General features: G+C 43.9%; 1 protein-coding gene across 1 annotated transcript; it reads right to left on the bottom strand.

Annotated features, from left to right (window-relative positions):
- Positions 1-18,866: 18,866 nt before the first annotated feature.
- On the bottom strand, positions 18,867-23,951 carry etaa1b (ETAA1 activator of ATR kinase b). The gene is made up of 6 exons (XM_048269843.1): positions 23,598-23,951; positions 22,531-22,647; positions 22,120-22,175; positions 21,835-21,944; positions 20,112-21,571; positions 18,867-19,819 (listed from the first exon to the last, which is right to left on the bottom strand). Exons 1-6 carry the CDS (start codon positions 23,812-23,814, stop codon positions 19,695-19,697), a joined length of 2,085 nt encoding a protein of 694 aa, XP_048125800.1. The 5' UTR covers positions 23,815-23,951; the 3' UTR covers positions 18,867-19,694.
- Between the last annotated feature and the right edge of the window lie 2,949 nt (positions 23,952-26,900).

Here is a 26,900-nt window from a genome sequence, read left to right on the forward strand (position 1 = left end):
CCATTTCTTTTATCGCTGTGGAGGAGTAGGCAGTTGTGCTGTCAGGAGCAGCCCTGAGATTAGTGACTCCATTTGAGGACCCCGGTTGGGGTTCAGATAAAAAGCCCATTGGACCCGTGATTTATGGAGGGCCAGATATTAATACTGTGGAGCTCCCTGGGTAAGTCCCGCTGACTCTCCTGTCTTTGGGCGCCGCTATTGAGAGGATTTCCTCAAAGCAGAAACATCCTCACCATCCCTCACATGCCGGGTCAATAGGCGCCGAAGGCATCTGAGGGGATTTGCATGATGGGCCTCTCTCTTTCTCTCTCTCTCTTTCTCTCTGTTTCTCTCTCTTGCTGGGTCAGAATCCACAGCTTACCTATTTGCTGGGGCGGCGGTGGTGGTGTAATCTGTTTGTTTTGCGGCATCTGTGATATTTCATAGTGCATGCCACTGTGTCATGAAGGATATAGTATAAGTAATGGCCCTGCCACTGTTCACAAAAGACTGAGCTGTTTTCTCTTTTTTTACTCTCTTTTAGTGTACGGTCTGCATGGGTGTGCACAATGCAAGCACAGGCAATTCAGACAAACACACACACACATACACACACACTCACACATACACATGCACAAGTAGAAACACACACTCACAAGTACAAATGGATACACATAGAAATCCATAAATACCAACTTATCTGCATACTCACAAACACAAATGGACATACAGACACACAAATACATCTTTGTATTACTAGGACACACACACACACTCCACACACATACACACACTTCCATTTTAACAGAGATAGGAGGCACTTTATGTTTCCCAGCATGAAGCTTCATCAGCTCAGGTAAGTAACAGCTCAGGCTGCTGTTTTTAATGGACGCCCAGAATGGGCCGCCTGGTAAAGTGCTCCATTAAGAAGTTCTGAAACCCTCCACATAACAAAGGCCCGATGCAATATTTATGCATCTTCAATCTCGACTAATGCACCTTTTGCCTATGTGTTAGCGGCTTGCTAGCGATTACATTACCCCTCTCCAGGTTTGCTCTTAAGGGCCTGCATGGCTCTATCGCCATTCGCAACTAACGGGCATCTAGAGTGTATCAATAATGCGCTGTTGTCATTACTGGGAGTCAGTGCAGCATTTAATCATTCTGGGTCCCAGAGAAAGGCTCTGAATGGCGAAGGGAAATCTAGAATTTTCTCAGAGTGTGACCCCACTAGCCTTTTCTTCTTTATTAATGCTGAGATTGAGCAGATCTGGCTATGAAAGCTGCCCTTGTTCCTGGGTGTGTATCTAGTATGGAAGTGCATGGATGTGTTTGAATATGCGTGCAGTTATGTGTGGGGGTCTTTGTGTGTATGTCTGTCTGTGTGTGTGTGTTTATGTCTCTCTGTGTGTGTATGTGTGTGTATGAGAGAGAGAGAGAGAGGGGGGAGAAAGAAAGAAAGGGACAGTGAGAAAGAGAGCAAAATCAGTGAAAGACTGGTGCCAAGAGAAGATCCCCAGACATAGCGATGAAGGAGCCGAGGAATCTCTTTAAAAGCACAGTGGACACGGCTGAAGAGAGGATCTGTCAGCGGTCAGTCAGAATTCCCCTCTCTCTCTCAGAACTCTCCCTCTTGGAGTCGACGCTTTCCAACCAGGGCCATTCCAGTCCCCTCTCCCATTGGCCAATGAGCCCGGGATACATTAAGGCCATAAATAACCAGCCATCCGAAAACAAACCTCGCCTGCACATATATATCCATCGTCTCTGCCATGATTTACTTAAAGGAAAATAGATGGAAAACAGCATATAGGTATCATAAATAAGGGAAGGCGTACAGGGCTGAAACATGCACTCACGCGCCACGCCCTGGACAAAACAAATGACGTGGTGCGACTCCGGCTAATGAAGTGTTTCCCCAGGCTTGCCTGGTTGGCTACGCGGAGCCATTAGCGGCGGGATTAATGTATGAAAATGCCGCAGTGCCGCGACTTTTGCCTCGCCATCCATCGCAATGAATTATTTAGAGCCTCCGCACGGCTAGACCATTATGCTCGCTTGCTCGTAGTCCCACTGCCCGCTACTTTACACACAGACACACACACACACACACACACACACACACACACACACACAAAAAACACAAACATGTTTCTTTCTTACTCTTATAAACTAACACGTACTCTCACACAGACTCTCTCTCTCTCTCTCTCTCTTTCTCTGTCTCACATTCATACACACAGCCTATGCAGACTCTCACTTACCCAGAAACACATGCAAAACATGCCTCAATCTACTCCACCTGACAGGCAAGGTGTGTATGTGTGCACACTGACTCACACCTGGTCAGACACACACATTCTGTACAGTGCACACAAATATTCATATGCATACAAACAAAATATACAGACAAAACTCTCCTATAGTGCAAACACGCACACATATTATTCTTTCTAAATCATCCTTCATGTTCACAATTAAATTCATTGAATTCCACGAGAATGTACTTATGCAAAGTGCAGTTTGAGTAGATTGACATTCTAAAAACTCTGCACCCATTATCCAAAGCCATGCAACAACCAGATCACTTATTTCTTGTTATTCTTGCCAGTTACCGTGTCAAAAAATGTCTCTCTTTTCCCCCCATGAACACTGAAAGCCCATGAGCTTATCTTTGTTTTCGCATCAGACCACAAGCCAAACAAAAGAAAGAAAAGGGTGGGCAGTGCTCTGGCACCCAACCCCAGGAGCTGACAGCTTTATAGGTGAGATTAGAATAATTGCATCAATTACAATACAATGTGTATAGGGGTTGCCATGCCAGTGGAGGTGGGCTAGTGCAGCGATCCTGCTCCCTAGGAGGGGTTTGGGGGTGGGGGTGTGTGTTGGGGTGAAGCTGTTGGCCCCTTCGCCGTTACTCGTCTGGCAACACTGCCCCCCCCCTCTCCCCGCGCCTCCCCCTCTCTCTTTCTGCTCTGCTCTTTTCCCGGCTGTTATTCTCAGAGAGGGGGAGAATAAGGACAGACACACTAGATGTCACTATTGTAGCTTGATGGAGTGCCTCCGCAGCTCTGTTCTGTGTGTGGAAAAGGCAGCGTGCAGCTGAGGGGGAGAGATGGGGGGCTAGAACAGCCAGGAGAGGATTCCTACACAGTCATCCTGTCTGCAGAACTGATACTGGCTTTTTGACATTTCGAAGTGTATCTCTTTTTTATTATTATTTTGGAACTAACGATGATGCATGCAGGGTGTGTGTGTGTGTGTGTGTGTGTGTGTGTTTTGTGTGTGTGTGTGTGTGTGTGTGTGTGTGTGTGTGTATGTGTATGTGTGTGTTTGTGTGTGCGTGTGTGTGTGTGTGTGTGTGTGTGTGTGTGTGTGTGTGTGAGGAGTGGACATGTCACATTTGACTTATTTTTCTTTTACCGAATGACCGACTGTGCATTGTAAACATCTGATATGACAAGAATGTCAGGTATGCACGCTCACATTCGTTAAAACCGCAATGAGGTATTTATAACCTTGTGAACTTGTTTCATAATTGCAGTGTTTTCATTTCCTGCTTCTCAATAAAAGCCCAAGCACTCAGTAGAGAGTAGAATTCTCTCATTCCATTCCTGCCACTCTTTTTTGGGAGAGAGGAAAGTGGAGGGCCTTAAATTTTTTACATGAATATGGGATAAATGTGATGCATTACGTGGGCTCATAAATATCAAATGGGCCACACTAATACCCTGCTCTCACACTGCGGGGAAGACTGGACTAAACTCACACTGTGCACTGCTGTGGTGTGTGTGTGTGTGTGTGTGTATGTGTGTGTGTGTGTGTGTGTGTGTGTGTGTGTGAAATAACCATATATGTGTGTGTGTGTGTGTGTGTGTGTGTTTGTGTGTGTGAATGAGCATTTCTGCCATTGTGTTTGTAATGTAAAATACATAAACTCAGTTTATGCATTTTGGCTTCAACGAGTCATTCTGTTTGAGTGTAGTGCACTAGATATTTGTAGTTGGAGGTCATTGCATTAGCCCTTGCTTAAACAAATTCTAGCCTTTCATTTGCATAGAATATGATTTTTTTCCCTCTGTGTTTGCTGCAAATTTCCAGGTCATCTTGTGATGTAAAAGGAGGTGGAAATGATAAAGGGTTTCAGATGCCCCAAATCCTCTTCTGAATTAAACATCGACATAGACAACATTCATTATTGAAATATCACCCACACCTTAGAGTTGTGACGTGCTCTGGGTGACTTGCAGAGATTAATCTTTCATACTTCCCATCTGTGTCTCTCCCTGCTCTCTGCCTCTCTCCACACTCTCTCTCAACCTCGCTCCTTTCTTCTGTTGCGTTCTAAAGCCCAGTACTTTGTAATGGGAGAAGATACACTTAGACGAGAAATTCCCACTGAGAAGACAATAAAATGGTATACTATTCAATTTATTGCGAAACAATATACAAGTGAACTTGACTGTAATTTCCTTCACTGGTCTGTGGACAGCATAGTGCCTACCATGATGCATGCGTTGCTCAGACTGGCTTTCTCAGTGTGGGAACAGAAAGCCTAAGCAGCAAAACTGCTCAATAATCACAAGTTTTAGGAACAGCTGTAAAATTTGATCTGAAAATGACTGCGATAGTTACAGCACTTCTGGATATAGATCTGGAGAACACCCATTGTAAACATACTCATGGTCAACTCAGAGCTCCAACAGAGAGATTATTATTAGATTTGTTTGTGTAAGGCCTGGACCAATATTGAAGCGGTAATTTTGCTTTGAAAACTGCTAATAAAATAACTAACCCTCAAACCACACACACACACACACACACACACACACACACACACACATACACACATAGACAAAGAGACCCAAAAGAGTTTCCAATGGTGCCAAGGGTATCAGGGAATGATTTAAAATGATGTCAGATATTCTCTCTCACACACACACACACACACACACACACACACACGTGCACAAATGTTTTATTGCAATGTATTGCAACACACACACACACACGTGCACAAATGTTTTATTGCAATGTATTGGTATTGAGCGCCAAGAAATGTGATTGTCTTACCATCAGTTCCTCAAGCTAATTGAAAACACATACACAAGCCTGGCACCGGTCACAATATCAACTGACTGGCATGTTGTATCACAAAACATCAAAACCAATCTTGTAGATGGATAGCCTCAAAATAATAATAAGTCAAAGTAGCCTCTGTCATGTTTCTAAAAGGACATAGTAATTTTATGTTTATGATACTGCCAAATGTTTTTTTGTTTTCTTTTTTTTCCCCTTCTCAACATCAGACTTGTGTTGCATAGGACCATGTGGTTGCCTCAGATCGATTCATAAATCAGCTGCGCTCAAAAGCTGCTTGTTGGAAGACAAACACTTCTTCCACTGAGTCCTCTCTCGTCCCGCTCCGACACCGAGAGTGAGAGAGTGAGGGAACGCAGTCCTGTTCAAACACATCAGACGTCTGTCTGGAGTTTGGCAATAGAGACATACCGCACAGTGCAGGACAGCTCAAGACTCTATCAGCTGCTGTTTTGTATCCACCAAATCGAACGCAGTGGAGTGTGTTTGCAGCTTTCCGAAGAGGGGCGGGGGGCAGTATGTGTACAGCCTCTCTCTCTCCTTTTCCTTCATCCCTTCTTCTCCCCTCCTCCTCCTCCTCCTCCTCCTCCTCCTCCTCCTCCTCTACCTCTCTTCTCATCCCCCATCAACACCCCCCCCCCCCCCTTCCCCTGTGTGCCCCTGCTAAGGTTACTGTAGCAGGATTTTTAATCTGCATGTAAAATGTGGCCTCCCCGGGCCGTGTGTCTAGTCAGCAGTGTGGGGTAAACTGTGATTTGGAGTGCCTCGCCGTATTGATTGGGAGTCTTCGCCGCCTGAGAGTGCGGCCCGCCGAGGCGACACACTGGTGAATTTGTTGTAAATGCAGAAGGGGTGAGTGGTACGTGTCAGGCCTGGCGTGATGGCCAATCATCAATCATTCCCTGTCAAGCCTCTCTGTTTCCCCCCCTCCCTATCCCCCCTCTCTCTCTCTCCCTGAAACCTGGGCTCTTTTTTTCCCAGCTTGGTGATCTGTCTTTGTTGAAATAGCACAGTGAGACTGCTGCCAGACCACAGGAACAAGCCTCAAGTTGTTTGCAGGTGCCGTCGTCCACAGTTGCCAATTAAAGGCTTGTCATTTCCATAATAGCCCAGGGCCATGGTAAACACAATGCATTTTAATAACTCTATATGTATAAACACGTAATGGACGAGTGGAACTTGGGCATTCTGTATGAGTCTGAGCAAGGGGACGTGTGTGTGTGTGTGTGTGTGTGTGTGTGTGTGTGTGTGTGTGTGTGTGTGTGTGTGTGTGTGCGTGTGTCTGTCTGTCTGTGTGTGTCTAAAAGCACACGTGCATCATTGCCTCTGCATATGGTAATACTAAAGCACTGTTTATTCATAGCTGATTAGGAGTGCTGAAAAAAGTAAGCCTTCGCTCTTGTTAACTTGTCACACAGGATGTTCATCTCAATGAACTCTCTCTGGTTTTCCTCAGTGAAGCAGATGAGAAGAGAAGGATTTGTGTTAATAGAAGAGCCTTGTGTTAATAGAAGAGCCTTGGCATTGATTGGGTGATATTAAACAGCTGAGATGACGCTTCCCAAAGGGCTCAGTGGGTAAGTAAGCCTGCTCATCACAAACGGTAAACCTGGTGAAACATCTGTTCAAACACGCAGGGAATGCTGCTGACATGTTTCGCCAAACCGACAATAGACACTGACAACCATTTTGACGAAACCAGTCGTCTGTAACATCTGACGGGTGCGACCCAAAGAGGATTTTAAGATATTTCAGAGGGAAGAGAGAAACTCTGATGCGCTTGCTCTCTTTTAACAAGTTTCTATACGGGACGTTAAAATGTCAATTTAAGAATCCGTCGTAAAGTATTTTACTGTCTTCTGAATTATACCTTTGCTACTTGTTGGGAAATGATGGCCCGTAAATCACCGACCACACTTTTAACATTAACTGTAAGCACTCAGACGCGCTCGTATTGCCGCGGAATGATAAATTCCTCAGGCCATCTCCGGCGGCGTGCAGCCCGGGGGCTGATAGAGCTTAAAGCTGGTTATTTATAACCCTTATTACAGAAGCCACAGACACGTCACTCGTTGGTGAACTCTGCAGCTCAGTCGCGACCTGCCAGACTCTCACTCTCTCTCTTTTTCTCTAAATGGAGGATCTAGGTGTGGGTGACATGGGCACCTGCCCAGGCTGGCGTCAGGGGAGCTGGCCAGCACCAAAAAATTTGGAATGGTGACATTTGCGCAATGGGATTTCTCATGCTCGTTTGCACGTTACGTCAATGGTATCATGTCACTGTGTGGGCCAGTTAACACTGTTGGATTGGGCACCTTCATTGTGGTTTGTAACCAAGGCATACAATGAATGGGGGCGGGGGGGTATTGGCCTTACTGAAATCTATCCGATTGCATATGTTTAACTAACACACAGTGATGCAATCACTAAAATCAATCACTTTACAAAACCATACAACCAAATGCACCACAACTCATTTATAACACTAATTATACAGCTGTGGAAAAATCACAGCAAAATGATCCGTTTCTCTGGGTTTACTATTTATAGGTACTTTCATAGGTATGTATTTCAATAAAATTGACATCTTTGTTTCTCCCAATATTTCTTCCTGATTCCACACATAACTTTTGACATTGTTGCCACATTTTCAGACCTTGAATAATGCAAAGATAACAAAATCCTATTCATTTTTAAGCATAGACTGTATAGAACAACACAGTCTATGTTTTTAAGCAACAAAAACTAATTTTTTAACTCATGAAGAAATCAATATTTGATGGAGCAGCCCTAATTTTTCAATCACAGCTTTTATCCGTCTCGGCATGCCATCCACCAAATCTTTCACATTGAGTGACTTTATGCCAGTCCTTAAATATTCAAGCAGCTCAGCTTTGTTCGATGGCTTCTGTGCATCCATCTTCCTCTTGGTCACATTCCAGAGAGTTTCAACGGGACTCGATCGTGATTGAACCTTCATCTGGTGGTCCTCCATCAGCACCTTGATTGACCAGGCTGAGTGGCTGCAGCATTGGTCAGAGTTGGGGAGCATGGTTAGAGCTGGAGGAAGCGTGTTTATTCCAGGATGACCCGGTATGCAACTTGATTTATGTGTCCGTCATGAAGACAAATCATCACCCATCCTCCACCAATTTTCAGCTTTACCCAACACCTGTGTCTAATGGACTGAGAGAGACCTGGAGAGGCCTACAGTCCAGAGGGCCTCACACCCACTGTGAGATATGGTGGAGGACTGGTGATGATTTCGGGGTTTTTAATATCTTTGTTGTTATGTTGACCAGTTGCACATCACATCATGTTGTTATGACCAGTTGACCAGTTAATCGGCTGCAAATAAACACTCTAAACTAGATGTACCGCATAGCGGTACAAAATATGACCGCCGCTCAGTCCTGTACATCCGTTCCGCGAAAATAAATCACACTTCAATTTGTCTCCATATTTTACTCCATCCCCCACTCTTGAAACTTTTGTGTATGCTTGTTTGGCATGCCTGAGTGTGTGTAAAAGGGCTGCACAGAAAGTAGCCTACTGGTGCTGAAAAGGTGAATAGATTGTAGAATAGCCAAAGAAGATGTAGCATTGTTATAAAACCTTTAAAATCTCTAAACAATCACAAGTAGGGCAGTTCATCACAGTTCATCCATTGCAACTGGATTGATGAAAGGTCACTTACACCTGTAGGCTACATTGTATTTGGGAAAAGCAAAAGGTATCAGCATAATGTTATTTATTTATTTATTTATTTATTTATTTTTATGTATTTATAAACAAAAACATCTCTGTCAGTTCCATGCCGTTTTCAACAGCTATCAAAACAAAGGTCATTTTGGATGGATGGATTTTTTTTGTGAATGTTAGTCATCTTTAGTTCATGTAATACTTTATTGTCAATGCACAAATTAAGTAACAGTAGTCTGAAACGTTATTGTTAATGCACAAATTAAGTAACAGTAGCCTAGTCTGAAACGAAATGCTGTTTTACATCTAACCAGTGGTGCAAATAACTGACATGTCCAAATGGGCCTTGATGAAATGCGCCGCAGCTAGACTGTTCATACACATTTTAACGGGCCAAAGTTGAAGAGCTTTTGTCCGCTATTGTTCGGGCAAATATAGGCTGATTCATGTTCCCTTGCATTGTTTAACTGAGGTCCATGGCTAGTCTGGCTTTCATCAGACCAAGCTCAATCTTTTAAGAAATCAAAAATAAATACCGGCAGATCAGGCAGGCTGGGTTCACCCAGATATACACGCCTGGCTATTCTAAATGCAAAATGCATCAGGGAGTTATGACAAAACGGTAACTAACAAACTAGATCCTAATAGAAAGCTGTTAGCTTCCATAAACTACAGGTAGGATTATAAGGTAGGCCTATTTACAACATAAATTGTCAAATAGGCTATGCTGGCTTACACAAATAAAATCTCCTTTGAAACCAATGGCTTACTTTACAGTATCAAGCGGACTTAAACTGTCATATCGTGGCGAAAAGTTGTAATAACATTCACGCAGCTCCATGAGTCAAGGAAAGCTTGAATGAAGTAGCCACTTCTAAATGGGACCCACTACACAGTAGCTTAAGGTGTTTTGCTAAAGCAGCCATAATGAAATGAAGGTGTCATTGTTTGATACTTCACACACGTTGTTTTTAATTTCACAGACTACAACTACCAAGCTGTAATCAAAGCACATCGATTCCCCTCTCACACCCCTGCACGCACTTAAAACAAAATAAACAGGCGCCTCAGTCTCAATGATGTATAGGCAAAACTGTATCAGACCGGTGTAACTTGGTAAAATCTTACATTGCACAGAATGATTTTGTAGCACGTGCAATAAATAACAGTCGAAAGATACAAACAGTGCTGCTATACATTTGCTTGGTATAACCGCATTTATAGTTTTCTACAAATGCAATCAATCAAATGCCTCCATCACTCAACCAACGCTTAACAGTAACATTACCTAGGTCCTTATTGATATTACAAGATTAACGTGACCTGCAGTAAAACCAAGCATGTCTGATAAACATCCTCAGATTTATTTCGCTTCAAGAAGAAATGGGAATTACACTTCATGTGAACATCATCCTATCCTTATTAGATGTTTGCTGTGGTAAATTACAGTCCTTGTAGGAAGCGCCCATTGTTTTTCCAACCCACTTTTAACTTCCAACAAAATTACGCCTCACTGCAACGATCAAGCCCATCTAGTGGACAAACGACTACTTCTCGCGGCCAATACTGAAAATGCAGCCATGATGATGATGAATATTTATTTTGGCTTTCTTTTAATCCCTACTGAATTTGTAATTATGTATCGGCCGTTCTAATACCGATAGTATGTGGGTGCCTGTGTGTGTGCATGTGTATATGTGTGCACCGCCATTTACAGGCCAATGAGTGTACAGTCACTAAATGTACACATAACCTAATTTTTTAGACCCCCCCATGGATGAAATTCTACGAAACTTGGCATACCCCCAGAGAATGCCAGGTCAATCATACACATAAAATTTGGTGCAGTTCTGAACATCTTAAAGCAGAATAATATTGCATTTTCATTTTTTACCGGGGGGGTGGGGGTGCAAATCACAAATGAGTGATTATGAGCCAGGTTGATGTGGGCCCTTGAGACCAACATACCATAAAGATTCTTCATCCTCAGTGCCACGGTTCAGGTAGTTATTTAGGAAAAACTGTGGCCCAGCACAGGGGAGGGGGGTGGTCCCCGGGATCTAAAATGAAATTTTTCTGTAAAAGTCTAGTGGGGCTACATACCCACCAAATTTCATGTACCCCGTGGTTCGTGTCCCGGTATCAATGACCAAAAAATTCAGGGAGTAGATGACGGAAAAATTCTTGAATTGTGTGCATGTGTGCGTGTACAAATTGATGTTTATGTGTGTGGGTGTGTGTGTGTGTGTGTATGTGCGTGCTTGTGTGTTTGCCTGCGTATGTGTGTTTGTGCATGTGCATGCATGCGCACATATGTCTACTGTGTGAGTATGTGTCATAATATTATGATTACTGTAAATGTATGTGTGTGCGTGTGTATCTGTTTATGCACATGTGTGCACATGGAATGGGTTAACATGACCCCTGGAGGCAAACATAACGGAAAAAATTGGTCATCCTAGGCCCTACAGTTCTCAAGATATTCACAGAGAACTGGTTCGCCCCACCCTCCTTGGGGGTCCAGTCCAGCGGGGGCTACAGATCAAAACGAAGAATGAGGGTTCCATGCTATCCATGTGGGGTACATGCCCACCAAGTTTCGCGGTACCCCGGTCTTTCAGTGTCCCGAATCCTTTGTTGGTGTACGCCACTAAATGTACACATAAATTATTTTATTGTAAGGCCCCCATGAACGAAAAGTACTCAAAACTTGGCATGCATTCGAGGGTGTCATAATGATCCTACACTTTTAATTTCGTGCAGTTTTGACCTTGTCAGCCAGAGATATTGTGATGAAAACACCAAATTTTTTGCTTTTTAATTTTTAACTAGGTGGCGCTATACATGAAATAAGTGGTAATGGGATGGGTTGACATGCCCCCTTAAGACCAACATACACAAAAAAGGTGGACCTCTTAGGCCCTACGGTTCTCGAGATATTCACAGAAAACTGTGTCTGCCCTACCCTCCTTTCGGGGGGTCCAGTCCAGCGAGGGGGCTACAGATCAAAACGAAAAACGATGGTTTCATGCTATCCATGTGGGGTTACATGCCCACCAAGTTTCGTGTACCCCGGTCTTTCAGTGTCCCGGGACTCATTGACGGAATCTGACTAAACCTATGTGACCGCCGCTTCGCTGCGCGGCGGTCATAATAACCATATTTTATATGGAATTTTGGGAGAAATGCTGTCAGCAGTTTATAGAATAAAACAAAATGTCCATTTTACTAATTCTCCATGGGCTACCAGACTCATAGCTACCAGACTCAATAATATAAAACCAGTGTGCACATCACCAAGGTGAATTGGTTAGTCTACTCTTGAATTCTTGAATTTCCCCTAGGGAACCATCAAAAAGGTCAAGAACTTCGGTGACACTACTCCTGAAAATGCTCAAGACAAGCACTATACAGTACTTGTACAGCCATTTTTACAGTAAAATTGCTGTAGGGGAGTAAAGTAGTGACCACAAGACACTGAATATGTACGTTTCACAGTTTTTACTGTATATGCTCTTTCCAATTCTACAACATTGTGACAGAATTTGATAATAGTTCACCAATTTTGTATGTAATGACTCAAGCAAAAATGAAATGAAGACTATTAGTTTTTGAACGACTATTCAGCATCCATAAGTATAGTTCATTTTGACTGACATGACCAACTGATACATGTTCAAAAGCATTTGCAATTTGTTCAGAGGAAGGAAAATTACTACTATGATGTGCACAAATGACTAAATGTTATTGGAGGTTGAACTAATAGTTTGAGAATTTTCATTCTGATCTGAAAAAAAACAAAGCTGACTGAGAAAAACTGTAATACTGTGATCATTATATTCCCTTCTTTTATTTATTTACACTACTATAATGTGTGTCCATTTGTTTTATTTCTTTGTTTTAATTATTTCTGAGTCACATGAAAATATTATTATTGTGTGTGTGTGTGTATTGTGTGTGTGTGTGTGTGTGTGTGTGTGTGTGTGTGCAGCGTGTGTGTATTGACTATTGTGTGTGTAATGTGACTCCGCCAGATTATTACAAACAAAGAGAATGTTTGTATGTTCATGCCAGTTTTCCAAAAAACTTCAAATCCATTAAACATATTTATCGTCTCCTAAAACTTCTTTCTTGTCAGGGAACAAAAAACTTTATTTGTTATTAGAATCGTTTCTTCTTCCCTGACCAAAGTGAGCTGCTCTCACTTTCACTCACTGATTTGCATTCTCGGTTCCTTTGTTTGATGGTCATATTTATGCATTTGCCAACAACTTGTGTATTTGACTGGGGACCCCAATTTGCCTGTAAGCTCTGATTGTGTTTGGGCGTGGTTTCTCCCATGCAACAAAAGGTATCCTTCTCTCTCTCAGTGCTCGGGCGTTGGGCTGAGTTGCTCTCTGAAAATGCTGATCTCATCTCCATATACGAGCTCCCTTCACACTGGCGCCTGATCTGCCAGGATTAATTAGCCATATCCAGGTAGGAAACTTCTGACAAAGTGCCAGAGAGCAATAAACATTGATCATAGCCACAGACTTTTAGTGGGAGAGAAATTCAGTGTGTGTGTGTGTGTGTGTGTGTGTGTGTGTGTGTTTGCACAACTGTGAAGTGTGCTTTGTGTGTGGGCGCACGTGTATCATGTACATGCACAGATGATCTTTCAATGTGTGTGTGTGTTTGTGTTTTGTGTGTTTCACATAAAGATTTACTGTTATGCTGAAAAGGCATAAACATCTTCCATCAATGTCCCTTTTCAGAACATGGACTCTCTCTCTCTCTCTAATGTACACATTTAAGCTCACATCCTTGAAATTTTCTTCATTTAAGCTTTTACTTGTTTCTTGTTCTCACAAACCCTTTAATATTCCAGTTTAATATCATGCGATTATTACATTCAGCCTGACGATCACTAAAACAGAAAAAATGAGAGAAAAAAGATCACAAGGCTCAGTCCCCAGTTCATTGTGAAAAGAAGAAAGGGCAGAGAAAAGATGATAAAACAGAGCATAACAAAGTGGAAAAACAAAAAACAGCATGTTCATGCATGACCAAAAAAAGAAAGAGAATGAGAGAGGAGAGAAAAAAGAAGGCAGAAGAACAAGAGGAAAAAAAAAGTTTCTCCACTACTTTGAGTCGTAGAGAGCCAGATGAGCTGACAAAGCCGATCCCATCATTAGCTACCACCGTTGGTTGAAGGGAGGGAACCATAGCCAGGCAGATCAAAGGAGAACTGGGGGGGGGCTCAAGTGGGGCAGTCCAAGAGAGAGGTGTCCTTGCTGGGGTGAGTCTGGGACAGATGTGCCCCTGGGACAGCTACCAATGGGGAAGGACTTGAAGAGGAAGGTGGAGGCCCAGGGAAGAGGGTGGGATAGTCAGGGTTTTGTGTGTGTGTGTGTGACTCACGCCAGATTGTGCAAACAAGAGAATGTTTGTATGTTCATGCCAGTTTTCCAAAATGCCTTCAAATCCATTGGAACTAATAGTTATGAGAATTTTCATTCTGATTCGAGAAAAGCACCGTGTTTAATTGAGAAAAACTGTAATACTGTGATCATTATATTCCCTTCTTTATTTGTTATGCATAATTATAATGTGTGTCCGTGTGTGTGTGTGTGACTCACGCCAGATTGTGCAAACAAGAGAGAATGTTTGTATGTTCATGCCAGTTTTCCAAAATGCCTTCAAATCCATTAAACATATTTATCTGCTCCTAAAACTTCTTTCTTGTCAGGGGAACAAAAGAAACTTTATTTATTTGACAGAATCGTTTCTTCTTCCCTGACCAAAGTGAGCTGCTCCTCTCACTTTCACTCACTGATTTGCATTCTCGGTTCCTTTGTTTATTTGATGGTGCATATTTATGCATTTGCCAACAGCTTGTGTAATTTGACTGGGGACCCCCAATTTGCCTGTAAGCTCTCTGATTGTGTTTGGAGCGTGTTTCTCCTGTGCAACAGCAAAAGCGAGTATCTCCTTCTCTCTCTCCTGTGCACGGCGTTGAGCGAGGCTGAGTTGCTCTGCGCTGTGCAGTGCTTGGCTGCTGATCTCATCTCCATATACGAGCTCCTTCACACTCGCGCAGTCTGCCAGGATTAATTAGCCATATCCAGGTAAGGAAACTTCTGACAAAGTGCCAAGAGCAATAAACATTGATCATAGCCACAGACTTTTAGTGGGAGAGAAATTCAAGTGTGTGTGTGTGTGTGTGTGTGTTTACATGCACAGCTGTGAATGTGTGCTTGTGTGTGGGCGCGTGTGTGTCATGTACATGCACAGATGATCTGTGTGTGTGTGTGTTTGTGTTTGTGTGTTTCACATAAAGATTTACTGTTATGCTGAAAAGGCATAAACATCTTCCATCCAATGTCCCTTTTCAGAACATGAACTCTCTCTCTCTCTCTGTGTGTACACATTTAAGCTCACATCCTTCGGTTGAATTTTCTTCATTTAAGCTTTTATACTTGTTTCTTGTTCCTCACAAACCCTTTAATATTCCAGTTTAATATCATACGATTATTACATTCAGCCTGACGATCACTAAAACAGAAAAAAAATGAGAGAAAAGATCACAAGGCTCAGTCCCCAGTTCATTGTGAAAAAGAAGAAAGGGCAGAGAAAGATGATAAAAACAGAGCATAACAAAGTGGAAAAACAAAAACAGCATGTTCATGCATGACAAAAAAAGAAAGAGAATGAGAGAGGGAGAGAGAGAAAAAGAAGGCAGAAGAACAAGAGGAAAAAAAAAAGTTTCTCTACACTACTTTGAGTCAATGAGAGCCAGATGAGCTGACAGAAATGGATCCCATCATTAGCTGCCACCGTTGGTTGAAGGGGAGGGAACCATGAGCCAGGCAGATCCAAAGGAGGCTACAGGGGGGCTCAGAGTGGGCAGTCCCAGGGAGAGGTGTCCTTGCTGGGGTGAGTCTGGGACAGATGTGCCCCTGGGACAGCTACCTGACAGGAGGACTTGAAGAGGAAGGTGGAGGCCCAGGGAAGGGGGTGGGATGGTCAGGGTTTTGTGTGTGTGTGTGTGTGTGTGTGTGTGTGTGAGGGAGAGAGAGAGAGCGTGTGTGTGTTCAATGATAAGGGTGCATGAATGTGTGTGTGTTGAGGGGGTAGGGTGTGTGTGAGCGTGTCTGCTCTGCACATTTTAGCAAGGAAGCCCTGGCCTCAGCCCATGGACCTGTACGCTCTTGAATTTTCCATGCAGTGTCAGTGTGTGTGTGTGTGTGTGGGTCGACCACAACGCAGACAGCTGGAATTTCAATCACAGACTTCTTTATGCAGTCCTCCAGCACATAATGAACTGTGCACTTCTCAGCGTGAGCCACTTTTATTCAAAAACCCTGACCATATTTTACCAACAGTAAAGACAAAACGTCACACACGCACATACACACATACAAAACCACACGCACATATACACACTCGCAAGCTGAGTGACGATCAAAACCAAATGTGCCTCTCTCAGCTTTGAAGACAAATGTGTGAAATGACAAAGTGCTGAGGTAAAAAAAGAAACTTTTCCGGCCTCTTAAAAACTTTATATCGACAATTAGCAAGCTCATTAGAACATACTTTGATTAATACTTCCAAATGTCTCTCACCCGCTAACCTTCTCTGGGGGAAGATTTGGTACCTAAACGTGCGGCTCCCTGAAAAAATTACCTCAGCCTAAACCTGTCAACACACCATTACAGCTCACATCAGCTTATTATGGGATGCCAAAAGGGGGGTCGGTGGGAGGTGGTGGTAGAGGGGGGTGTCCAAAGCCATTGTAGCGCAAAGGTGTTGGCAGATGTAGGTCCAAGGAATGCCACTACAGGGGGGAGGGAGCCAAATGAACTTAGCAGTGAGTGAAATCTGGGGCCGGAGAGAAACCAAAACAAAACAAAAGAAAACAAAACATTTGTGAGTCTGTGGGTTGTTATCAGCACGCTTAATAGCACAAGGTGACTGAACGGTATGATGAGAGACAAGATTAGACCAAACACCTGACTGTTTTGGAACAGGGAGAGAGGGGCTTAATTGTCCAAATTCCAAAGACGATAGAAACAAACAACACAAAGAAAAGGAATGTGTGAAAGAAGTGTGCCGTTGCGGTGTTGTCTTTGGAAACCAGTATGCCAAGATACTGGGATGACAATGACTGGTGTACAGTGTTGTGTGAACCTTTACTTTTTAAAGAAATGCACATCTGATGATGGTTGGTTATCAGTTGGTTATAATCTAAACATGTAAGACAACAAAGTATGCAATTCAGGTGTTGCAATATGGGAATGTACCTCTGCTCCCTCCCACCCCAATCCTCCACCACACACATACCACCCCAACTCAGTCACACACCAAAAAGACACACTCTTACACACACACGCACACTCACTTACCCAGGGTGGGTGAGGCGGAGCAAAGGGGAGGTGCAGGCTGAGGAATGTGCATTAATTCGGTCATACCTGAGGGCCGTTGAATGGAGCCCTCAGGTAAGCCCCTGCTGAAACAAACCTAAGCTGCCAGTGACACGCACTGTGAAAATATTCACAGTTCATTTAGCCCGATGACAGCTGTGCTCTTTCTCTGCCCTCCCCACACACCCCCCACTAACACACACCCTCTCTCTGCTCAGACAGTTTGAGTTTTTTTTCCTCTCCTTCTTCTATGTCTGGTGGGTTGGTCAGAGCGGTGGCTATCACTGTGAGAGGAAAAAAAAAACATGTTGGCTTCCTGCGTGCAGTTTGCGAAGCCTGCATGGGAAAGTCATCAAATCAGTCTGTTGCGAGATGTTATCTGTCCGCCTATGCATGGCTCCGACATGGGCAGAGAAATCACCCGCCCGTTCAATGAGGTGTGAACAATGACCGACGTGAAATGTCTAGATGGCCCTAAGCTATTTGAGTAACTGATGCCAGTGATATGTGAGCATCTGTTGAGTTACCATGCATGTGTGTGTATAACAAATACATATAACACATGTGCAACACAAAACTTTCATATATAATCCTAGTCACTTATATGTTGATTCACACCTCTTGCAAGCACAATTTGGAAGTGTATGCTCTGATGATTAAGATGTTGAGTGTCTTTATTTAACTCCTCATACTTCAACAATTAGGACATTGGCTCAAACTCCTGCTACTAGGAAAAGGTGTCAAAAATAAGCATAACAATAAGCAATAAGCATAACAAGTTTATGTCCTGCATTTTTAGAGCCTCAGCCTCTGGATGACCGAAATGTCAAGATGATGATCAGACGTAATTTAGCTTTGGCACCAGCCTAACATAATGCAGCTGCACTTCTGCCAAAACCCTACTGTATCACAAGAAAATGAAACTTCTTTCTCAAAGCAGATGTCTGTCCAGCACAATAAGCTGTAATTGCCCCCCTCCCCTTGATTTGGACCTCAAAAAAAAAAAATCCTATAGTGCTCAGTATGCAGTAGAACACCATTACAGTTTTGTTGGCAGCTTGCTAACACCACATTACTAAAGATCCATCACCGAGCAGTATATTGTGCCTACTCACCACCTGTTGAGCCCCACGTTTTCATCAGCTGGTTAGGATAAATTGTAGTCATCATCATAACCATAATCACAGTAATAAAAAAAAGCCTTCATCCTTATGCCAAATTGCTCCACACATTTGATTTACAGTAATTGCTCTGGAGGAGGCAGAGAGCCCTGCCCTGTGTTCTGTATTCTGGGTGCAGACACACTCACACCTGTGCGGCTCTCACACACACACACACACACCTGCCAGGCCACTGCTCCATGTAATAGTGGCCAAAACGTGTTTTTTTTTTTTTTAAATCCCCTTTTTTAACGGAACACAGACGTTCCCTGCGGCCCCACAATGACTAACATTGTGCGCCCCGACAATACACCAGGTGTGAGCGCTAGGCAAAGGCTAACAACTCCATGCTGAGCAGATGGAAAAAAAAAAAAAGTGTTATTACATTTCCACTGATTAGATTTTTGTCTGATCGTCCAAAAAGTCATTCCTGTTGAGGGATGTGGCCTTTATGGGACGTTTGTAGATGTCATCGTGATGTTATCAAGTGTCATCAGCAACAGAATACACAAAGTCATGCTATTTTTAACTTGTACAAGAATAGTTTAATTTTCAAAACAGTTCCAAAGCTAAACAGGATGTGGGACGTTTTTTTTAAGGTGACATGACAGTAAACAAGATAGAAGTGACATGATTCCATCCATCTTTGGTCTTCTCTTAAACGGTGCAAATAAGAACATAAAGTGGCACAGAGTGTGAACATGAAATGGCACACAAAAACAGATTTCACAGAAAATAAGGACATCTTGTCACACTTTGATTGGCTTGGACACAAAAAAAATCATTCAAACACAAAACCCTGGAAATCATGCCTGCTGTGTTCACCTTAGTCCATCTGTCAAACGAGCTTACGGAACCGTCCATCAGCGTAACCCCATCAGAACACTCTCACACACACACACACACACACACACATGCATACGCACACACACACACGCACGCACACACACACAAACACACACCTAGTGGTCCCACTGAAAGGGCTGACCTTGATAGCAGCTCAGACCTGGCTCCTGGCTGCCCACTTTAATGCAAAAGGTCAACTCGAAACACGGGCCAGAGGGTCCGGCGGACCTGCTACAGGGATTAATAGCAGCATCAGTAGAAGCAGAAGCAGCCGCAGCAGCTGGTCAGCAGCTTGGCAGGTTCTCCGTCACAGGACCGCGTTTGTTCACATCGGACACGTGTCAGTTTGAATTAGGTGTGGTAATCTAATACCGTTCCATTACGGGCCTCTAGAGGAGCTCACAACATGCATCTTGTGTACACACAGACCCACACAGACATACATATATATACTGTATATACACAAGGCACACAGGGTAACAAATAAGGCTCGTCTGCAGGATTACGTCAGCATGGCAGATCTTTGGGATGCTTCTACTCGAAGCTTCCGCCGGGCGATCGCCTCCTGCTTTTTCCGTTCGATTTCCGCAGCCGAGCACATCGCTGGCCTCTGGTTGGGGACAAACACTGTAGACACAGATACAGACAACAGTCATGTGTGACATTAGCGGTCATGAGTGACATAGTTTAAAGAATACATGTCCACTAAAGATATGGGGATCGATTTTATATACACAATCATCACATCTTCAGTGTGTTTTTAGGCTCATGTCCTCAGGGCATGTCTCTTTTTAACCGTTTTAAATGGCAGATGACGGGTTAAGCAAACATCCTTATTAAAGTAATCTGCTCTTAGGAGCGATCCATAATGCAATTTGGCGGCTAACGCGCTGCAGGTGCCGGCGCTCACAAAGCTCACCTTTGTTGGCCAGTGGTCTAGGCTCGTGCAGATGGCGCTTGGAAGCGGCCTGATGGGCGTTCACGGGGTTCGGGCCCCGGGTCCCCTGGGGGTTTGCGGGCCCCTGCTGGTTCTGCGTGTGCGCTGGAGGGTTCCTCAGCTGGGTGAACTTGTACTGGTTTGGCCTGTGGGAACCGGAGGGGGCAGCAGCGCAGCTCTGAACGCCACGTCCAGCCGAGAAGCCAGAGGCCAGCGGCGCTGCGGTGGCAAAGACGGTGGCTGAGCCGGTGCTGTAGTTTGGCATTGAGAGCGTACGGGTGAAGCTGTACGAGGGCCGCCCGGCGCCGGCCGACGTCTGTGCAGGAGGCCAGCTGCCTGTTATGACGGCGTGCGTCTGAGCGGACGTGCAGTCCGTCGGTGACAGTGACAGCTGCCTGGTGTAGTAGTTTGGTGCCAGCTTCGAACCGCCAGCTGTGGCTCGTGCCTCCTCCTGACTCGACGAGAGGCGTTCCACCACGTCACACACCTGGTACAGCAGGTCGTCGTCCTCGTCACCTCCCTCGCCCCACGCGTCCTCAGAGACCGTCTGAGATTTTACGGCCTTGTCCGGGACACCCTTCAAGCTTTTCTGGACACTGCTGAGATAGTCTGAAGTTTGCTGTTTACTGCTTGCTGGAGCCGCTGTCTGGGCCTCCTGCTGTTGTGCCTGGCTGTGTTCGTGCTTCCCTGCATCGGTTGCTTTAAAACACGGCTTCCGTGGCTCGCTTGTTGTGGTATTTTTGCTCAGCGAGTTGCCGCTTGGCGCCATCATGAAAGTGCTTGGGTTTGCAGATGTCGCCGGCTTTGAGCGGGGCCCCGGCGGGACTCCAGTGGCACTACTGCCACCGCCACCACGGCCGCCACTGGGCCCAGCCTGTCCACAGGCAGCCATGCGGGCAGACATGGACGGGTTGGCCTTAATTACCGGGTCGCCGGCCTTTGAGACCGGGAGCCGAGGGGGAGGACAAGGGGCAGTAGTGGTAGCAGCGGAGATTGTCGCTGGAACCTCGTCGAGCGCAACTGGGTTCTGAGTCATCTCTAAGACAAATGAGTCGTCAAGGAGATCGTCGTTTTCCCAGTCGTCATCAAAGTCGCCCTTCCCGGACACGCTCTCAGAAGACTCCGCGGGTTTGTCGGCAACAGTGGAGGGGACACCGCTGCCTTTTTTAGGTCCCGAGTTGCCTCTGTCAACAACAGCGGATGCCAGGTTGGCTTTGGACTCCTGCGAGGAGATGCTGGAGCTCTGGCTCAGTCGGCGGGAGAGATGCTGAGTTGGAGCATCAAAGAGGGCATTCAGCTCCGCGTCCAGAACCGCCGCCTGCCCTGCCAGTGGTTGCTCGGGGGACGCTGGATGACCGTCAGAGCCAGTCTCCTGTTGTTCTTTGTTAATCCTCAAGTCAAATTCTCTGGCAAGTTTCTTCAGGTCCTCCACACTGTTCTGGCTGTTAAGAGATGCAAGAATCAATTACAGTTGTAATTTCTAAGTGCAACAAGATATACATTAAAAGAATCACAATAAACATCAACACATACTTTTCAATTAGCTACAACACAAAAACCATTAAAAAAAAATCCAAATAGGACGCATGGACAAAATAAATTTGGAAAATTAATGCTAAATAGGTATAATAATGAGAATTTTTCACCATGGTTTGTCATCACACGTAAAGTTTTGTGATGACAAATTCAGAAAAGTGTCACCCACCGTGTGGATATCCGCCTGGGTCTAGGTGCTGGAACATCCGGAGTACAACGGATAGTCCCGTCCTCAATCCACCCTAGCACAGGGGAGTCCCGGGATTCATGGCCTCCCTCCTACAAGAGAGGAATGTAATTTCATGGCAAAAGAGTCTGGAAAAAAATGCTGGTGAGTTCCTTCCAGAATATATCACGCAAATCCCCCCAAAATATACCTATACATATAATTACATACACATTTAACAAACATCAGTGAGAAAAACAACTGTACAATAGACTGTTTTTTACTGACCTTTGGGGCGATTCTGTTGACAATGTCCAAAATCTCAGACTTCTTTGATCCCTTTTCTGCAAATACAAATAGAAGCACTTAGAAAGATATGGCACATATGACACCAGAGTTATTGAATATAATCTACTGAATGTTGATTGATTGAACTAAGGGTATGTCAATTGGAAATCTAATGTACATCTGGAAAGGTTAAGGCCTATCACACTTCTAAAATAACATTAAGATATCCAAGAGTGAAAGATCAAGAATCACCGCACACTGATCACTATTAACTTAATATTTAATAGTGATCAGTGTGCGGTAATTCTTGATCTTTCACTCTTGGATTATACTTACCTGCCTCACCTGCACCTGGTAGACTGAAGGTTTGTGCAGGGACACCTATGGACTTTAACATTAAGATATACTTGCCATTCCAGACAGATGGTGGAGAAGCTGGCTCCCATATGATATCGTGCACTCCGTCCGGTGAGTCCCCATGACTGCAGTCACTGGATCTTAATTTTGATCGCTTGGGTGTTTCAAAAGCTGACGAGAAAAACACAGACTTGTTACTTTCGTGAAGGGATGACACAACGGTCCCTCATGTGTGATACTATGTCTGTGTGTTGACCTATCTATCTATCTAAGGAGTTTTATAGTTGCAATACAAATGATTAAAGTTAGATCAAACTTTCTCAGACACTTTCTTACACAGACAAATTTTACAGACATTTTCTTACAGTCAAAAATAAGACATTTGACATCAAACACACACACACACACACACACACACACACACACTGCACAGGGGTACAGGTAGGTAGCCTGGCTCTGCCCACCTAGTAACTTCACTCATTTTCACTGTTCTAGTCTGGCTCCTCTCAATGTGTTTATGTTTCCCTCGGCCACTAGGATGGCGGGCCAATCATCAACGAGAGGGGATGACATTAGTTTTGAAATCAAAAGTGGTTGTTGTAAATGGTAGTAGTAACGCCTGCAAACATAAGGGTTTGGCGAAGTAAAAAGTAATATTAGGAATCCCCGATCAATGTGATTCGTCAGGCTGGACCAATTAGTTCAAAGTTAAAACAAAGTCTACGCCCATTACAATACTAGGGTTGTAGTATTGTAAGATTTGAGTGAGTCTGGTGAAAGCAGGCTAAAAGGTAGGTACAGACACTGTAGGAAGAAAAAGAAACCCTCAAGTCCCCCACACTGGAGTATTTTGTTGTGTCAATATTATCATCTTGGAACCAGAAAAAAAAAAAGGTTTAGAAGTACTAGATTTGCTTTATGGATGTGATATTTAGCAAATGAAAATAAAATGTCTATGATTGAGTATGCCTTGAAATCAAATATACCAAAGAAACATCCTTAAATCTGCAATTAAGTGGTCGCAACGTATGCTTGTGAACAATAGGATAAATGCCTCACAGCCATGGGCAAAACACAGACAACTAGCTCCAAGCTAACTTAGCAAACATTAGAGCCCTTACCTTTGCGGCGGTGGTGGTTAAGCGCTGTATCAGATGACGGCGACTGTGATTGTTTAAGCCATTTTGCTTTTGCTTGTCTAATTTTTGTGTTATTTATGTTTACGTTAACATTCGCGTTAGTTCGCTCATGTGGATGTCTGCATAACCTTACACGTTGCAAACTTTTACCAGCCTCATTGGGCGTCCTTCTTGCATCGAGATTTTTCCTGTTTTCCATGGTATCTGAGAAAACCTATGTTTTCTCATGATTTGTCGGGAATAGTGCAATGTGTGATCAATGAAATCTACAACATTAGATTAAACTTTTGTTGTGGTAAAGTTGTTTGAGCATCACATCTCCGCCATCTTTGTCCATGTTTCACTAATCCAGCAACCTGATTGGTCGGTAGACCTGTGGGGTGTTCACGTGTGAAGTCCTGCGAGATTACCCATTCCTTAGAGGATGCGGTCTCTGTACTTGTGGCAAAGGTAGCCTACTTCTCCGTTGTTTGCTTGTGATGTGTCGCGTAAATTCACGGGATTACTAAACTATTTAGCATTACGTGTTGTGAATTGTTGTTCGCCATCGCATTCCTTAATGTCAGTGATTTTGCTTTAGTAGTTGGCTCACAACGTAGGCTAATTTGCAAGCCTAGCTATTTATTGGAAATAAGAGAAGATGTTTTTAAAAAACACAGCTATGTTTTGGACACATACAATATCTTGTAAATGTCTAGATTGTTACATGACCCAGGGTAAGTGCAGGGTAAACTCATAACCTGTACACACTCACAGCCATCTCTATGCATCACCTCAGGAAAATGTGAGCGCAGAAAGTTTTGCCAGCAGAATTATTTAAGCCTCCCCAGTTTGTTTTCTGTAAACAAGAAGGTAATGTAACAAATCCTCTCTTAGTCCTCTATCTAATCTCTATCTTCAGGGCTCTGAATTGGTTATTTGCGTCAGAGGTCACAGCCATGTCAGTGTGCAGGAGGCCCAGAGGTCATGTAGCCTGCAGTCAGTATCGATGGAGCGAGGAACTGGCCCAACAAAATCTACTGGTCTAAGGCAAGGTGCATACATTTATAGCCTCAAATAGGATACAAATGTATTGGGTTTAATTCAAGCAAAAATGTCATGCTTCATTATGTGGCCTTAAAAATGCTAAAAAAAAAAGAAAAAGTATGAAAAAGAAACAGAATATATGTGAGCGGAAGCTGTGCTATTATTCTAAATTACTGTAAAATAATTGGGCCGTGATAAGATTATTGCTTGAAGTAGACCCACAGTAGCTGTGTATATCATCAGCTTTCTAGCTTTCCTCCCTCTTCGCTTAACACCTACAAATCCTGTAGTTATGATTTCACACTTGGCCAACTCTTCAAACCTGGAACCCAATGCTGACTGCATATGTCTACCTTTTTTTTTCTTGTTCTTCATGGTCGAGACGTTCCCAGAGCATTTATCCACTCTGTTTACGTCACACTTTAGGTCACTAATAAAATATTTCTATTTAATCATATATTGTGAAACCCTATGCGGGTCTGCCATCCCCAGACGGAAACAGACTTTTGAAAACACGTCACTGGAGGCTTCCTGGTCATTCATCTCTGTCATTTTAGATGAGCCCTGAGGAGCATTACTAATGTCTACTGGATTAGTTTCAGGTCTGAGGCTTACATTCATCTCTCAGCACTATAGTAGTGTAATAACACTGCATGTGTGTCAAAAATCAGCCACTCGCTAAGCTGATCATTTTTTAAAGATTTGGACATATTTTAGTTCCACGTGATGGCCCGCGAGTGAAGTGAAGTGGCAGCTTATTGAACATGTAATTTGACTATTTTATCTTTTTTAATGTGGCCAATCATTTTGAAAATAATAAGTAAAATATGCTACAACTTACCCTTTAAAAAAAAGATATTGCTTGACACACCTCTGCCCTCTATTATATTTTGTGACATAGAAAGTGAAATTGAACAAATTCATTGAGCTGCCACAGAGCAAATTCCGATTTCTTTAAAATCCCTGTATTTTTCTGCAACAGAGCCTTTGCCTGAATAAAGCACTAGATGGTGCCTCTATACTTTCATTGTGTATCCGTGTATGAGTGTGTGTGTGCGTGAGTGTATGAGTGGGCGAGAGAGATGCTGTGTGCGAGCTAGGAAGAGAGCAGAGGAGAAAAGAGGAGAGAAAAGAGGAGACGACCACAGGAGAGGAGAGGAGTGCTGATGCCGGCGTGCTGTGCTGCTCGGCTGCAGGACAGTGGGGGCTCCACCGCTGGAACAGACTGGGGTGGGGAGGTGTGCGTGTGCGGGGGCTGGGGGTGGACGCCTCTGTCAGCACTCACCACAGGCAGGCTACCTGCTGAGCTTAACTCCCAGGCAAAATAAAATAATAATACTCGCACAGTCGAGGCAACGGATTGCTCGAGTGCGGGCTCGTTTTTTCTCGCAGACCGCAGCGAAAACATGTCTGTAACAGTCAGTTTGTCTGCTCAGTTTGTCCAATTAAGAGCCCAGAAGTGCTTCTGTTTCCAAATGGCCACATCAAAAGGGCCATAGGAAACGAGACTATGAGGAAGGGATATGAAGGGTCAGTACTGGTTGTGCTGACCGGTGCTTGATACATAATGTGGTTTAAATATGTGGTCTACTAAGAATTCCAGCTTGGGAATAAATGTTTTTTTGTTTCTTATGTACCGACTCCAACCGAGTGACGGTTCAAAGGCAAACCCCCATTGGCACATAACAGCAGGAGGCACTGTTAAAATAGTTCCATGTTCAGAACAACATTCAGAGGAACCTTATACCACATTCATGAGAGAAAAATAAGAAAAGCACCTCAGAAAAAAAAGAATGAATGTGTAAACGTTCCTTCCAATGAAAACAGTGGATCATGACAGTAGAAAATAGCCAGGGTAATTATTTAATTGATCCACTTATTCCGTGTCATGAGCTTTGGTGATGCAGGGGGTATTCTCATTGTTCTGACAAGTGTGCTGTGCATGTTATATCACCTACTGGGAGAGAGAGAGAAGCCCAAGGCTTCTGTCGGCACTATGTCTAAAAGTCACCATCGCACCCTCGGTCACACCAAATGTTAGCATTTCACAGAGCCCATAGTCAGGCAGTGGCAAAAAAGGGCACGTATACATGTCACTTTCGATTTGAATATGAGACATCAACCAAGCCTCCTTATGCGGTGTCTGCTATTGCCACACTCAGGAGGCAAAATGGCAAAGGCCGTGGATAGAGCGGAAGACAGGGAGAAGGAGAAGAAGAAAGAAAGAGAGATAGGGATTCCTTAAGAGCCCAAGCAAAT

This window comes from Alosa alosa, chromosome 18, assembly GCF_017589495.1.
Source record: "Alosa alosa isolate M-15738 ecotype Scorff River chromosome 18, AALO_Geno_1.1, whole genome shotgun sequence".
Lineage (NCBI taxonomy): Eukaryota > Metazoa > Chordata > Actinopteri > Clupeiformes > Clupeidae > Alosa > Alosa alosa.